General features: G+C 39.4%; 1 protein-coding gene across 3 annotated transcripts in view; it reads right to left on the minus strand.

The window, feature by feature from the left end:
• Positions 1-16,925, minus strand: part of LOC127416848 (enhancer of mRNA-decapping protein 4) — a 38,106-nt gene that overhangs the window by 20,241 nt on the left and 940 nt on the right. For 2 of the 3 annotated variants that reach the window (XM_051656418.1, XM_051656419.1), the window contains exons 3-23: positions 16,669-16,780; positions 16,211-16,310; positions 13,853-14,039; positions 13,283-13,430; positions 13,037-13,141; positions 12,752-12,861; positions 10,821-10,904; positions 10,561-10,656; positions 10,339-10,438; positions 9,084-9,264; positions 8,898-8,964; positions 8,705-8,796; positions 8,392-8,582; positions 8,232-8,308; positions 6,550-6,682; positions 5,353-5,855; positions 4,052-4,153; positions 3,291-3,434; positions 3,104-3,137; positions 2,600-2,780; positions 1,401-1,556 (exon numbers count right to left, since the gene is read on the minus strand). In XM_051656418.1, the coding sequence (XP_051512378.1) occupies positions 1,401-1,556; positions 2,600-2,780; positions 3,104-3,137; positions 3,291-3,434; positions 4,052-4,153; positions 5,353-5,855; positions 6,550-6,682; positions 8,232-8,308; positions 8,392-8,582; positions 8,705-8,796; positions 8,898-8,964; positions 9,084-9,264; positions 10,339-10,438; positions 10,561-10,656; positions 10,821-10,904; positions 12,752-12,861; positions 13,037-13,141; positions 13,283-13,430; positions 13,853-14,039; positions 16,211-16,310; positions 16,669-16,780 (2,903 nt within the window). The remainder of the gene's footprint in view (positions 1-1,400; positions 1,557-2,599; positions 2,781-3,103; positions 3,138-3,290; positions 3,435-4,051; positions 4,154-5,352; positions 5,856-6,549; positions 6,683-8,231; positions 8,309-8,391; positions 8,583-8,704; positions 8,797-8,897; positions 8,965-9,083; positions 9,265-10,338; positions 10,439-10,560; positions 10,657-10,820; positions 10,905-12,751; positions 12,862-13,036; positions 13,142-13,282; positions 13,431-13,852; positions 14,040-16,210; positions 16,311-16,668; positions 16,781-16,925) is intronic. The other variant, XM_051656420.1, reaches the window with a different exon arrangement.

Consider the following 16,925-nt stretch of genomic DNA (forward strand, 5'->3'; position numbering starts at 1 on the left):
AGGACCTTGGTTTCCAAATGAAATACAAAACTTGCTCTCATCTGAAAAGAGGACTTTGGAACACTGGGCAACAGTCCAGTTTTTCTTCTCCTTAGCCCAGGTAAGACGCCTCTGACGTTGTCTGTGGTTCAGGAGTGGCTTAACAAGAGGAATACGACAACTGTAGCCAAATTCCTTGACATGTCTGTGTGTGGTGGCTCTTGATGCCTTGACCCCAGCCTCAGTCCATTCCTTGTGAAGTTCACCCAAATTCTTGAATCGATTTTGCTTGACAATCGTAAGGCTGCGGTTCTCTCGGTTGGTTGTGCATCTTTTTCTTCCACACTTTTTCCTTCTACTCAACTTTCTGTTAACATGCTTGGATACAGCACTCTGTGAACAGCCAGCTTCTTTGGCAATGAATGTTTGTGGCCTTGTGAAGGGTGTTAGTGATTGTCTTCTGGACAACTGTCAGATCAGCAGTCTTCCCCATGATTGTGTAGCCTAGTGAACCAAACTGAGAGACCATTTTGAAGGCTCAGGAAACCTTTGCAGGTGTTGAGTTGATTAGCTGATTGGCATGTCACCATATTCTAATTTTTTGAGACAGTGAATTGGTGGGTTTTTGTTAAATGTGAGCCAAAATCATCACAATTAAAAGAACCAAAGACTTAAACTACTTCAGTCTGTGTGCATTGAATTTATTTAATACACGAGTTTCACAATTTGAGTTGAATTACTGAAATAAATGAACTTTTCCACAACATTCTAATTTACTGAGATGCACCTGTATATATAAATTATTATTTTTTTTTTTTTACAAAGTACTATTGCTGCCAACGTGGCAAGTTATAAAAACTATTTACAAAAAGATTTCCTAAAAATTTCCTAGCCATATAACTGCTGGTACCATGTAAGCTACACATTATAATCCAGACCATTGCTGGAAAGGAAATGCAGAGACCGGACCTCTTTAGTGTACATTAATAGAGTACCCCTGGTCTAAAGGAAGCCTTGTATAATTAATGCTGGTTTTGAGTTCACCTGACACTGACTGAATGTGTTTCTTAGGGGCCTTTAAAGAAGCAACATTCAAAAAAAAGCTAGTAGAAGCGCAACGGAATAGAGCAGAAAGCAGGGGTATCAAGGCTCGTTTTCCAAAAAGTTGGATTTTTTTAAATTAGACACACTGACTTAAACGCAACGTGGGACACTTAAAAAACAGAGCAAGACAAATGCAACCTAAGGCATCCGTCTAAATGTGTATGGCTGAAGTGGTGGTGCTTTAAAAGGGGACAAATTTAAAGACACAACTTTGAGACAGCTTAACCATGCAAACTAACAGCTAAAGCACAGTGGAGTCTTTCAGAGTTAAGGTCTTGAGTTTTTAGGTCTTTTCAGTGTTCAGCTTCAGCACTCACTCTGTGGGACGGTCTTCTTCAATTCTTCACGCAGAACTTTGTCCAGCCTGTTGGAAAGACTATTGTTTAGAGACTGGGCCAGCTGCTGAACCAGCTGGTCCTGAAGCTGTTGGTTTCGGCTTTGGCCCTCTGTCAGAAATCGCTCCATTCTTCTCTCTATGTCACCACCTTGTTAAAGCCAACAACTACTTGTTTGGGCCTGACCAACCCAAAGTGATCACTCATTCATTAGCATGCGTTCATAGCTGTCTATACTTGTGACTTTGATGAAGATGAGATCACATTTTTAGTAGCTTGCGTCGCACCAACAGTAAATGCCCATTTTGCGCTGCATGCGCTGGCGCTACTCATGCCAACAAGACAAATATACGGTTAAGAACGTTCATTTCAACGCGACCAATGTAGACAGCCCTAAACCATTGCAGCATGACATCACTCGGGTCCAGAGTAGACAGGTTGTTAAACTGCTTATTTTATGTATTCTGCTTTTAGTGTATCAGTAGGAAATATCAATTTTAAATTTCAACATTCCCTTTGCAAATATAATTAAATAGAAAAACATGGAGCCCTGCAACAGATGTATGGCCCCCACAGGGCCCGGATCTCAACATCAAGACAGTCTGGGATTACATGAAGGGACAGAAGCAGTTGAGACAGCCTAAATAGATAGAAGAGCTGTGGCAAATTTTCCAAGAAGCTTGGAACATCCTATCTGCCAACAACCAAGAAAAACTGTGTCCAGGTGTACTTAGGACAATTGGTGCTGTTTTGAAGGAAAAGTTGGTCACACCAAATAATGATTTAGCTTTTTTATGTTTACTGGACTTTGTATGATGTCAATTGACAAATGAAAACTATATATGGCATTATTTTTGAAGACATCCTCACTTGTGAAAAATGCTTCATAGTGCCTAAAACGTTTGCACAGTCCTGTAGATTCACAATTGAAATTCCTTTTCAGATTTTAAATAATTTCCATGACTATTCCAGGCCTGGAAATCAACTGATAATTCGAGGTTTTTCATGACAGTGGCAACCCTGATGAATTGAAAGCAAATTTAGTCAATTTTGATTTCATGTTGTCAAAAACAAATGTTTAAGTTGGGGGCACTGACACTCTGGTTTATTCCTTAGCTTGCTCATCTATCTTAACTCTAATCTTCAACCTGCCCATTAGTCTCCCCCTAGTGGAAGGATACGTTCTTGTTCCTGCTGAGCCAGCATGGTGTGCTCGATGTGAGCCATGAGGGAGCTCTGCACAGCGTCCATGTGGCTGGTGACTCTTTGCAGCAGCTCCAGTTGGCTCTGTCTGAGCTCAGCGATCTCCCTCTGCTGGCTCCTCAGCATCTGCAGGAGCTCATCCTGGACCTCTGTGCTCATCTGATGACAGAACAGCACACTCATCTGTCACTTGTGAAACTCAAAGTCTCAAGGGTGTGCTTGGCTGACGTCAGCACTGTTTAAAGAATCTTAACAGTCACCGCACAACATTCATACCGCTGGGCTTGATATGTTATTTGTTTGTACTGGCCTCCACTGCAATATGTTTTATTTATGTGATGAATCACAGTCACTAGACAGGCATTCAATATTTTTGCTCAGAAAACTCTCTTCAAAGCCATTCATATACTTTGATCGAGTTTAAACTATACAAATGCAAAAAAGTGCATTGTGATTGTGATGCAGGGGATCAACAGACTTACCTGGCTGTCAATCTGTCTAGACTGTGAGGACTCGCTGTAGGGGAGAGAAACAAATATGATCTAATCAGTTACATAATCAGATTTTAAGGCTGAACGGTGCTGAGGGGCTCACTACACAATCCTATATCTAACACTAAAAATATTAATGTCAAAAAGACTTCCATAGTAAGGAAAGCAGCTGGCTCACCCCTCATCCTTCTTGCTCTTCCTCTTAAGCTTAGGGGAGCTGCGGGGTGATGTCTTCCAGTCTTTCACAGGGAGTCTGTGAGAAGACCGGGGGCCACAGTTCCCTGAGGAGGAGGCCAGACTGGCAACCTCATCATCATGATCGCTGTCAATCACAGCCAGAACAGGGGGAAAATATAAGAGAGAAATACAGAAAAGATCAGCAAAATGATGGTGGTGGTTTTCAAGACTGAGACTACAGGTACCTGAAAGCTTAGATATGCACACTGAAGGCGCATTGTTTTGGGGAATTGTTTTTAACATTGCTTAAAATTACACACCTTACATTTAATTTACATTTACATATGACTTGTCTGGACATGTCGGGGCATGATTCAGCAAAAATGCAGTAACATGTCTGGACATGACATATGCAGCAGAGGAGGAGAGTCTTGATCAGCAAATAGATTAGTTCCCATGCGTGAATGATTACCAAGTTGTGGATTTTAAATATTCAGCCCTTACTTGAGAATAATCTGTTACTTGCAGAGATCAGTGAACTGTAAATCCAATGATGTTTTAAAATGTGATTATGCTACGCTAATTAGAATATTTTTCCTTATAAGATGCTGACTGATTGTATTTGTTTTAACAATGATAAATCTTGCTGAGCAAATTCTTGAAAAAAAATGAAAAAGAAAAAAAAAACGTTTAATAATGGGATCTGAGCTACAGAAGTGGGGTAACTGCATACTAAGTGATACTCCAGAACGTATAGTGTACCTCTGCTCTGCACTTGCATCTTGACTGTCATTCTGAGTCAGGTGATATGTGCGTCTGTGGTAGGGAGAAGAAATGTGCCTATCCTTCATCTCCTCCCTAGAACTGAAGGGAAACAGTTTCAGCCTTTTAAAGGGATAGTTCACCCAAAAATGAAAATTCTCTCATCATTTATTGTTGCACTGTACATCTTGCCATTGCAGTCTCTAGGCATGATCATGATTTCAAGCTTGATTACACTTTCTAGAGCTTGACGCATATGCAGAGGACTTGATGGTGCTATAGGAAGTGTAATCGAGCTTGAAATCATGATCGCCAAGGAGACTGCTGTAAAGATTTATAGTGAAAAAGGAATTACGTTTTGGTCTGTTCTCACCAAATACCGACTAGATCGCTTCAGAAGACATTGATTAAACCATTAGTGTCGTATGGATTACTTTTATGATCACTTTTTGTGATATTTGGACCTTCAAAGTTCTGGTCACCATTCACTTGCATAGAAAGGACCTACAGAGCTGATATATATCCTTCTAAAAATCTTCATTTGTGTTCCGCAGTAAAAAAGAAAGTCACATCTGGCATGAGGGTGAGTAAATGATGAGAGAATTTTTGGATGAAGTCTCCCTTTAAATTAATCCAAGAATGTAATCCAAGAATGAAAATTCTGTCAATGTTTTCTCACTCTCATGTCATTCCATACCTGTACTACTTACTTTTCTCAGTAATACACACAAGAGATACTTGTTGGCAGTTCATTTAATTATTAAAAAATTAATTCACAACGTGATGTGCAGCCACGAATTTTGACATCATGACATTTAGTTCCAAGATATTTTGAGAGTCAATCATGTTTAAAGTTATAAAACTTGCGGCATATGATTTGAGAGCTCCAGCAGAGGCGAAGATTCTAAGTGAATAATGACTTAAATTTCATTAAGTTCATCATACAAAGCTATCGTCTGACTTTAGAAAATTGGGAATATAGTGCGAGTCATCTGGACTACTTTTATGGTACTGTTTTCCCCCTTTTGGGGGTCATTATGAACTGTTGTTGTACGGAAAATATCTATGAGAAGATTTTTAAAAATTATTTTCTGTGTTCATTGGTAAATAATGACAGAATTTGAATTTTTTGGAAGAACCATTCCTTAAACATTAAATATTAGCACTGATTGCTCAGAATTGATCAGCCCTCTGCACACATTGCAGAGAGACAAAGTACATTTTAAAATTCCAAGAACATAAATTAATACACAAAAACAGATAAAAGATTTTGTCTTTATATTTATGGGACAGCCTCTCACCAGTCTCCCAGGCCATTGTCTCTCAGGCTGTTGCGAGTCTCCCGTGTGATATCGGGTGCTGCGGGCCATGCATGGTTCACGCTGCTGTCAGAACAGGATCCGGCAGCAGCCACTGCATTCTCCTGTGACAAAGCGGTCTCTAGCAGTGAGGGTGTGTTATTGAGTCTCTGTTCCCCATCCACAGCTGCTGCGCCCCGCTCCAGAGGCAGCAAACTGTGCTCCGCACAGCTCCGGGCTCTCGGAGACAGCAGGTGGAGGACTGATGCAGCTGACGCCATGCTGTCAGTGTGCAGAGCGGGGACAGAGTCCCGTGGGTCAGCAGCGGCAACGGCCATCCCCCTCTGGAAAGTCTCTGAGGCGATCTCAGGGATGTCTTGGGACATGGCTGTAGAGGCGGAGGAGATGACATCCGGAGAGCGAGCTCTGGTAGGAGAGGCCTGGGGGACTGCCATGGGATCTAAAGCTTGGAGATCCAGGGAGAGAGGGGGGTTTGGAGGGGGAACCTGTGGAGGAGGAGGGGGAAAATAAGGGAGGGGAAGTATGTGAGAATAAGGAGCAGCTTCACACAGCAGGGAAGCCTCTCGAAGGAGAGATGAAGAGAGCACCAGTGGAGGAGAGAAACCCTGACCGGATTGGGATTTTAAATGGAGGAGTGGATGGAGTGCCAGAAGAAAATAATTAAGTGAGAGTTGTTAACCTTAAATGAGTTCAGGTTGTCCACACTGAACATTAATATGAATGGTTTCCAAATCCAATCTTTAAGATTGACTGTCTGCACTTTTTGTAATTCTGCAAGTAATATAATCTCATCTAATCCATTTCTTCAGACAGTATAGTCAATATGCAGTGCATATAATTTTTTTTAATCATAAAGAGTCAGCAACACCTGAGAGAAACATGAGGTGCATAGAAGCCACTCATTCACCATTATTACATAGCTAATGTCACAAGTGAGATAAATGAGTGAATTCAGACACAATATCAATGTGTGTACGACATTGCAGACTATAAACTAAATGAATTTAAGTTGGATACGCCAAATAATCAGATTTTGCTGACTTTTTGAAAAAAGTCTAAGATCTTTTAAAAAATCAAATACACAGTGGCACAAACTAACATATTTTATATGCTGCGACAAAGGCAAAACTACTTGACATCAGTGGCCACTAGTATGCAGTTTGGCACATCCATTAGTACCTGGATGTTTTCCCCAAGGCCTGAGATGAGGATGGGGTTGGATCTTGGACTGCTTGCGCTTGCACTCAGATTTAAGCTGCTGCTGCCACAGTCTACAGACATTTTAGGACTCTGCGTAAAATCATCTCCACACCTACAAATATATGAGAAGAAAATTAGCAATGTCTATGAGTGCATGAGGGCATCCAACACTTTCATGCACACTTGACATGCACTTCTTATACCATGTCATGCTGAAAGGAGGCTATATGGTTCATATACAGAGCTGTGGAAAAGTATTTGCCCCTATCCTTTTCTTCTTTTTTTTTTTTTTGTGTATATCTCATACTAAAATCTAACATTAAAAAAAAAGGCAATCTGAGTAAACAGTTTTTAAATGATAAATGTTATTTATTGAAGCAAAAAAGTTATCCAATACCAACTGGGCCTGTGTGAAGAACTATTTGCCCTTAGTTACCAAATCCCCAAATCAATGAAAATGCATTCATAATGGGGTTCAGCTGGACTAGACACAGCCAGGCCTGATTACTGCCAGCCCTGTTCAATCAAATCTACACCTTCCCAGAAGTGGACGACCTTCCAAAATTCCTCTAAGAGCACAGCGACGAATCATCCAGGAAATCACAAAAAGTCAAGGATAACATCCAAGGAACTGCAGGTCTCTCTCGCATCAATAAATGTCGCTGTTCATGACTCCACTATCAGAAAGACACTGGCCAAAAATGACATCCATGGAAGAGTGGCGAGGCAAAAACCACTGCTAACCCAGATGAACATTAAGGCTCTTCTGAATTTTGCCAAAAAAAAACACCTTGATGATCCTCAAACCTTTTGGGAGAATGTTGTGTGGGCTAGTCAAAAGTGGAACTGTTTGGAAGACAGAGGTCCCGTTACAGCTGGTGTAAATCAAACACAGAATTCCACAAAAAGAACATCATACCTATGGTCATGCATGGTGGTGGTAGTGTGATGGTGTGGGGATGCTTTGCTGCTTCAGGGCCAGAGTGACTTGCAATAATTGAGGGAAACATGAATTCTGCTCTCTACCAGAAAATCCTAAAGAGAACATCCAGTCATCAGTCCATGATCTGAAGCTCAAGCACAACTGGATTATGCAGCAAGAAAATGATCCAAAACATAGGAGTATGTCCACCTCTGAACAGCTCAATTGAAGCAAAATTAAAGTTTTGGAGTGGCCTAGTCAAAGTCCTGACTTAAACCCAATTGAGATGCTGTGGCAGGACCTTAAACGGGTAGTTCATGCTCAAACCCTCCAATATGGCTGAACTAAAGCAGTTCTGCAAAGAAGGGTGGGCCATAATTCCACCACAGGATTATGAAAGACTGATCTCCAGTTATCGGAAGCGTTTGGTTGCAGATGTTGCTGCTAAAGGTGGCACAACCAGCTATTAACTTTAAGGGACAGTTCGTTTTTCACATGGGTGATATGTGTTGGATAGCTTTTTTGCTTCAATAAAAAAAATATATATTTGAAAACTGTATTTTGTGTTTACTCAGGTTGCCTTTGTTTTATCTTATATCTCATTTGAAGATCCAAAACAATTTGGTATGAAAAATACACAAAAACAGAAGAAATCAGGATGGGGGAAAATACTTTTCCACAGCACTGTGCAATAGAGGTGTTCTAAGAAGTTTTCACTAGATCATGTGGAAACCCTCACCTTGCCCCACTGTCTGAGCTGCTTGTGGCTGTTACAATAGTCAAGCTGCTGGCACAGCTGCCAGGAGAGGCAGGCATCTAAAAAAGGGTGGTTGATGAATGATCAGTTTTACTGAAGGGACTTAATTACATGTAAGATTAACGGCCTGTGAAGTGCTTACAGAGGTGCTGGGGGTCATGAAGGCATCTGGGGTCATGAGTTTGGGCAAGGCTGATGGGGCTGGACTCATGAAGTCAGCTGGAGTTGGAAGAGGCAGAATCTTGCTCAAGTCATTCTGTGAGCCACTATCACCAGACTCCTTATCAGAGCTCATTGCCTCCACATTCAGATCCGCCAGGTGGTCACAGAAACCTGTGGTGAAATGCAAGAAAATTAAACATGGAAATCTGTATTTAATACGCAGCAGGTAATGCGGAAAATTTAAGTTTACAGTCTACATAAAAGTAAACAAGACTAAACATTTTCAGACTCACCAAAGCCATCTTGGGATCCAGACTGAGACAAAAAGAGGGAGGATGAGGCCCCCTCACTGGGTTGGAACCAGATCTGCACGTCCTGTAGTGATCTGCAGGTATAAACAAACGTTACATCAAACTTATGAAAAGCATGCAGAGGCCCTCTGAAATACAAGTTAACAAGCATGAATGTTTAATCTGAATTACTCACTTTGTATGCACACAGTAGAGCTTAATCTGGATTCCTGATTTAGACTCTGAGAGTCCCTGGCTCCCCTCTGTGAGAAGATTTTAAACACAACTTTAAGACAAGCTCAACTTGAAAATCTTCTTTCACCTTGTTACAAATGTAAAATTAAGTAAGCATTTGAACAGGCAAAGCTGGCAGTCAGCTGACCTGTAGTCATGCTCTCGCTTTCCTCATCAGGGGGAAGAACTTCTGTGTGGCGTAGTCGTGCACGGGTGACATCCTGTACACCGAAGCTGAGCACTGGGTGTGTAAGCAGAAATTCAGAAACTGCAGTGAAGCTGGCGCGGCCTTTCTCCTGATCCTGTAACAGCTCCATTACATACAGCACCTACATGTCAAACACAAAAGTAACTTCTTTGGCCTATTCTGAATGCAAATTTATTGTTTGCAAAAGCAACCTTGGCCTAATTTAAAGAGCCAGAGTTGGCAAGACATGCGTTTATTTTTCATTCCTACTTCCTGCACACCTTTCTACCTGTCCCATATGCATAATAATTTCTGAAATTTCTAAAGTTGTAGGTAAATATAGTTCTTGTGCTTCCTGGTGTAAGGCAATGATTTAGATCAAAGATTGTTACTGATCCCATTCACACAGTTCCAGATTCAAAGTATCAGTTGTCTTTGACAGAAGAAAAATGAAAGCTATCCATGCAAAGCAGTATTAACTTCAATATTTCATACTATTTTCATCTCAAACAATGCACAATTTCAGGCCATAAAGTACAAACAAAAGCAAGCAGTTAAAGGAATATTCCGGGTTCAATACAAGTTCAGCTCAACGGCATGTGTGGCATAATATTGATTACCACAAAAAAAAAAATTGGACTTGCCTTTTCTTAAAAAAAATTAAAAAAAAGCACAAATCTGGCCTACACTGAGGCACTTACAATGGAAGGGAAGTGAATGGGGGCCAAATTCCGAACGTTAAAATACGCACTTTTTCAAAAGTACAGCCACGAGACATAAACAATACGTATGTAAACATGATTTTAGTGTCTCTTCTGTGTAAAGTTATAGCCATTTTTACAATTTATTTGTCATGACGATTTAATGTCAACAAACCCTAAAATGACTGTAAAAATGACAAATTTAAACAACTTTACAGATCAATTAACACATGAGTTTTAACAGAGGAATTAATGCAAGTGCTTTTATAAAATGATAAGCTTCAAATTTCTTCCTTTAAACCCTCCAAAAATTGTCCCCATTCACTTCCATTTTCATAAGTGCCTCACTGTAACAACGATTTTTGCTTTTTTTTAAGAAAAGATGGGACGAGTCAAAATGAATTTTTGTGGTAATCAACATTATGCCACAAATGCTGTTGATTGAGATTAACTTGTATTGAACCCGGAATATTCCTTTAATCTAAAATGTGAGAAATAAGCAATGGGAGTCTAACCTTCCTCTGAACATCACTAAGAATGAGAAACTCTGCAGATAGGTCCAAACTGGCCTTCAGACTAGGTAACACACTACTGTTGAATGGATCTGGAGAAAACCTGAAAAGCAAAAATGAACAATAGTTGATGGTATAGATAACAATTAAATAAAGACTCCCCTATTCATCAAGCCAACTAAATAATCAGTCCTATTCCAGCTTTTTGCTTTGGGATGAACACACCTGACAGTTTGTAGGCAGGTCCATGATACTGTACACCACATCTTCAGCTCCTGGTTCTGATCAGCACCAGTGATGAGGAAGCGCCAGAACGGAACTCTGAAGTACAAAAAAAGTTTAAGCTTTAAGATGTACAGCAAAGACAATTAAATGTGCCTTAACAAAGCTTAGTTTCAGATTAAAAAAGACTTCAATATCTTCTGACGATAACTTTCAATTGGGAACACAGTGGACTGACTAAGAGAAAGGAACCCAATACTCACTCCGGGTCTTGCTTCTTGTGGTTGTCACAAAAGAGCAGGCAAGAAAGAGGACGCCCATTATGTGGCTGCCATTCATGCAGGCATCTGCAAGAGGAGCAAGGCTACTTGTATTTTCTACTGAGTTTAATTATTGATTTACCTCTAGAATGGATTTAGAGTGGAAAAAGAAAATGCAGCTTTGAAGTGCAAGATGTGCATAAACACCTCACTAAAATAAAACCAAGTTAAAAAAATGAATTCAGAAAATAATCCATTCAAAAAACAATAAAATACTGGGGGGTAAATGAATGTGTAACACAAAAGATCAATCTTAGACAACCCATATATTACACAGCTACTGACATCCCTTTCAGTATTGGTGTTCTTGACCAAGATCGCTTCAGAGCAAAAAAGAGAATCAGATTACTGAAAAGCCACCAAACAGGACCATGACATCTTTTCAAACCAGGACTAAGCTTTCTTTTATTCAACAGCTAGTTCCAGTCCATTGATTGGCCAAGCGGCATTATAAGAATGCTGATATTTAATGTACCGTATTTTCCAGAAATAAAGTCACATCTGATTAGAAGTCGCACCAGGTTAAAATCATGTTGTTGAGAGAAAAAAAATAAAAATAAAATAAAATAAAACACAGATAAGTAGCATGACAGAGGTTGGAAGTGGTAGGCACTAAGACCCGGGAGCAGCTGTCTGACTTCCCTTCACCGGTTCAGATGTCAAACATGCTCCATGAAGACGATTACAGTGCCTCAGAATCTACACATCGTATCACAGTGTTTTGGGGCTTGTTTTAAACGGGAGAATTTGCTTTAAGTAATCATGTGTAACAGTTTCTCATATACTTTTTATGTTTCATGAAAGAAATGCGAAAAGTAAGCCACATCTGTTTATAACATCTGTAACTCTATGCAGTGCACAAATAAACAGCTTTTAGTCTGCGAGTAAAACAATACACCCGTTGTATTTTATTCATTCATTAACGTTAGCAACTGTCTATCTGTGAATATTTCTGATATTTGCAACCCTCTTTGCAATGCATTAATTATCCAGTTCACTGACTGAATGTTTTTATTACGAGTGTGATGAAACATCACTTTGTGTGCATGTGAGGAGCTGCGTTTGACAGCGGACTAGAGTTTGTTAGAACAATAATGTTATGGTAGACAAAATATTTAAACTGGTTACATAACGTACTTTGTAAAGGCAAAATATTTTGAATTAGCAACTTTAAAATGCTACCACTGTCTCTATGGCTGATGTTTTCATCTGTTTTGGTGCATGTGTTTGACCGGCTGACATCAATTACGTATGAATTATGTATATAAAATCGCAGGACCTTTCAGATGATGAAAAAAAACATGACTTATATTCCGGAAAATACAGTAACAGTACTGAGATGTTTCACAGTTTGTATAACAGTGTAATGTATGCAAGAGGTGCAGCGAGTGAAGTAGTGTGATATGTTTTGTGATTTTGATTGAAAGGGTGTCTGTGTTTTCGCTCAGTGCAGAATTTCTCTCACCAGTGAGCACACAGTGAGCGGAAAATTGAAAATCCGGAGTGGAACTAGAAAGGACTGATTACAAAAAACGATTTGAGCAGAGAGGAAAAATTGCTGCTACACCACTCCACTCACATTCTGTGTTTCGGTCTGTGCATTGCTTGCCGACACAAAAAGCTTGATACTTTGGCTTCTTTTGGATCTATTTTTTTTAAAGCAGAAAGAAATTAAAAACTAACTGGCCAAATTTGATCTGAAAAGTTATTTGATTACTACTTTCTTGTTTATAGAATTGTTGTATAAAAGTACTATCACACTTATGATCGTGATGTTGAACTGAATATCACGTGCGTTACCAGAACACACTTGCTTAAATGTATCTAGCTTCCCACACAGCCTTTTTGGAAAATCAGTTGTCTCAAACATGTACCTGGGTTGGTCCTGTCCTTCAATGTAGATCTGCCAAAACTTTACATATCCATCGTGACTGGCTGTAGCCAACACAGTGCCATCAGGGGACAGTGCTCCCTCACTAATGCGCTGCAAAGAAACAGAAATGTACTTTACAAAACATCATACCAGAAAAAACATTGATATGGTATTGTAATTGTAATTACAACATAATATCCATTACATTGAAAAAAATAAAAAATTTCTTAATCAGTTAGAGCATTGCAGACACTCCAGTGTATCGAGAGAGGACAGCAGGACTTACTGCACTGTGCCCTCTAATAGTGATGAAGCCCTCTTTCAAGTCAGTGGCATCCACGGGCCATGAGCTGTTATTGGATCGGAGGATGTCAAGGTCCCAAACCTCAGCCTGCAGTTAAAAGTGAAAATAAAGTTAAGAAAGTGACAAAAGAAAATAAAGAAATAATAATAAAAAATAAAAAAAATGTAAAAAAAAAAAAAAAATAATGGTATTGAGACTTGACAATGTCAAATTCCACAGAAAACATACTCTGTCTTCATGTAGAAGTGCCAGTGTCTGACATGAATCCTCTGGGTTCTCATAACTGTCCTCTGGAATGAAGGGACACCAGATAAGTCTGCGGCTGGAGTTCAGTGGTGTGTCATCAGGCCTCCGGATGTGAACTACCACTTCATCCCTGAGAGACATTTAGGTTAAAGACAAATCACAGAACACCTGCTCTCTCACATTATACTTCAATATGCAGAAGAGTTAAACCCCATAAACCTCCTGTATTTGATGATTTAGTAGCAAGGATTTAAGTGGCAAGTAAAAAACTCCATAAGATATTAGTTATTGGAGGGAAAAACTCCTTAATATGTTTAGTTAGAGGAGAGAAAAAAACATTAAGAGGAACCACTCAGCTGGGGGAGCCCATCCCGCTCTGGCCTTATGATAAATGTATTTATCTCAATACTATTTATCTATATAATGTGTGTAATCCAAGTCATGTATTCACTGTATAGATTAAGTGATCTAATTTTCTAACTTGTCACTGGAATCTTGTTGCGCCTGGTTATGACACGTTGTTAGGGCCGCAAAATTATCTACAGAGGATACTGTATTTTGCTGCTGTGATAGGTGAGCTGCCAAATGAACATGTTTCCAGCCTCATCCACGCAGCCCAACAGGTTGGAGTCCAAGTGGGCAAAGGCAAGGTCTGTGACTGCACCAGTGAAACCCTTCAGCAGGGAGCGCTCTGTCGAACCCAGGTGGAGCACACGGATCATAGAATGGTTGTTTGCGCCTATGAGTGGAAAACAATTAAAATATTTATTTGAATACAATCGACATTTAATTTGAAAAAGTGCTACAATGTAATATAAGCAATACACAGTGAGGCCGTTCACATGCACACCAATACGCCGATTACTCCCAGAAATCAGCTTATTTCCAAAATCTGACAAAGCAAGAAATCCAAGTTTACATGACATTTGAAGTACTCAAGTTATTCTCTGCTTTTGACTTCAAACTGTGAAGAGGTATGCGCACAAGACTTGTGCACATAGAACAAGGGACAGTTGACCCAAAAACCATCTCATTTCCTCACCCTCATGCCATTCCAGATATGTATGACTTAATTTCTTCTGAAGAACACAAATGAAGATTTTTAGAAGAGTATTTCAGCTATGTAGGTCCATACAATGTAAGTGAATGGGTGCCAACATTTTTAAGGCCCAAAAATCACAAAGTCAGCATAAAAGCAACCAAATTGGCCCAGTTGCTATGGAGGGTAGAGTCACATGGGGTAACCTCCTCGTGGTTGCGCTTAAGTGGTTCTCACTCTCAATGGGGCACGTGGTATGTTGTGTGTGGATCGCGGAGAATAGCATGAGCCTCAACATGCTGCGAGTCTCCGCGGTGTCATGCACAACGAGCCACGTGATAAGATGCGCGGATTGACTGTCTCAGAAGTGGAGGTGACTGAGACTTGTCCTCTGCCACCCGGATTGAGGGGAGTAACCGCGCCACCACAAGGACCTAGTAAGTAGTGAGACTTGGGCATGACAAATTGGGGAGAAAATGGGCTATAAAAAAAAAAAAAAAAGAGAATACGAATCAACAAAAACAAGATGAATGTGAAAGTGGGGTTGTGTCTAGAAGGTAACCATCTCATGTCAAGATTCTCACGTATGCGTGTTCTGTTGATGCCTTTTCCACACGCCTCTAAGTTTATTAATGAAGGAGAGCATTAAATAGGTCTCAAAGTATCAAGTCGCGTTGATGAGTTGATGAATTGATGAATGCATTTGTATCAAGTTCTGTCATTTTTGTTTTGTTGTTTGTTCAACTGCTAATGTTAATGTTTTCAGTTGCAGTAATGTTAGAATGTTAAAGTTGTATGTCTTAGTTGCTGTTATAGTCTTTGTTACTGTTAGTCTTTTTTACCCATTTCCAATAGCTTGATAATAACAATATTTATTATTATTACTATTATTAAGAGTCCTGTAATGATGATCACATGTGCCATGCATAACTTTTAAAAAATCCTTTAGTCTTCTTAAAATCTCATATTGCACCCCATGTTTCTAGGGTACAGTAATGTTTTGATAAAAGTTCACATTATGTTACATATAACATAAATTGGGTGGTTGTTCAATTCTCTTGGTTCTCTTGGTCCGGACCAAAAAGAAAATGATACATTTACTCCTGGTTTGCTTAGTGTTCACACTGGCATTTTTAACACCGAACATAAAGATACAAAAAAAAGGCAAAAGGATAAGGTCACAACCTGATTGGACAGCTTTTATGACCTATGTTTTGCGACGGATCTTGCCGAACATCCAAAACAATGCTGGCTGCTGGGCTAAATGCGCTTGTTGGATTTATGTATATATGGTGGCATTTTTACCAGCTAATAAAATGTGTAAAGTAGTCAAAACAGTCCGCTTGTTTGGTGCGCACCAAGGTTTGGATGGCAGCGTTCACACTTGTTCAAATGAACCGCACTAACAGAGCAATTGCACGGGAGTTTGTTTTAATCTAACCAAACCTGCCAAGTGTGAACACACCCTTATACTGCCTTTGTTCTTTTGACGCTTAAAAATGTTGGTACCCTTTCGCTTGCATTGTATGGACCTATAGAGCTGAAATATTCTTCTAAAAATCTTTTGTGTTTAGCAGAAGATAGAAAGTCATACACATCTGGGATGGCATAAGGATGAGTAAATGATGAGAGAATTTTCATTTTTGGGTTAACTATCCATTTAAGGTGTTTACATGCAACGCGAAACCGGAGTAATTAGCAAAAATCTAACCATGTTGATTGGTTTATTCTTAAGCCCTTTATGGCCTTACATCAATAAAGGAAAGCCGTTTAATGTATTTACATGACCACGCATGTTGCCGACTTACTGTGTTTATTATTATCAGTGTAAGAACAAGCATGTAAGATTCCGAAAAACTACGCAAACTTACCTCTGATGGCATAAGCTAGGTATGTGTTTGACACAGCTATTAAATTGCCATAGTAGTACTTGTGTTCCCAGTCATATTTGGCCACTGGCTGAATTTTAACCTGTAAGACAGCAATGCGGCAAAGGTTTAATAACACAAAGTCTAAATAACTGACAGCGTTCCAACAACTTTTGACCAATAAATTTCCTTGACATTTTTAGTTGTTTGTGATATAAAAATAAAAAATATAATAGAAAATACTGAACAAAACAAAAAATTTTTACTTTAAAACAAAATTATATATATATATATATAACTGACTAGACATTTCCCTGAATTTGTAAGAATATCATTCATTGCCATGACTTCTCTAGATATGGAAATCACAATTTCAAAATTCCCTGATATTTCCATGACTGTGGGAACCCTTAAAATGCAAAATAGAAGCGCAGTTTTGCACAAAACTTTAATTTGCAAACCTTGTTGCTGCCCCGAGCCTTACTGTCAATACTAGAGTCACGACTGGACACAATTTCCACATTGTTTGCTCTAATGGGCACACATGTGGACCCATCATCTCCTGAAAGACAACTGGACAAAAGAAAAAATAAGACTTAAGATTCTTAAAGATATCTGATGTAATAACCTGTTTGCTCAACATAAGCTAGATAATATAAAAAACCAAGACATTATGACTCTTGCATTGTGTACGCACCCAAAACATGACACAGAGTAA

The sequence above is a fragment of the Myxocyprinus asiaticus genome, chromosome 26 (genome assembly GCF_019703515.2).
Source record: "Myxocyprinus asiaticus isolate MX2 ecotype Aquarium Trade chromosome 26, UBuf_Myxa_2, whole genome shotgun sequence".
NCBI lineage: Eukaryota > Metazoa > Chordata > Actinopteri > Cypriniformes > Catostomidae > Myxocyprinus > Myxocyprinus asiaticus.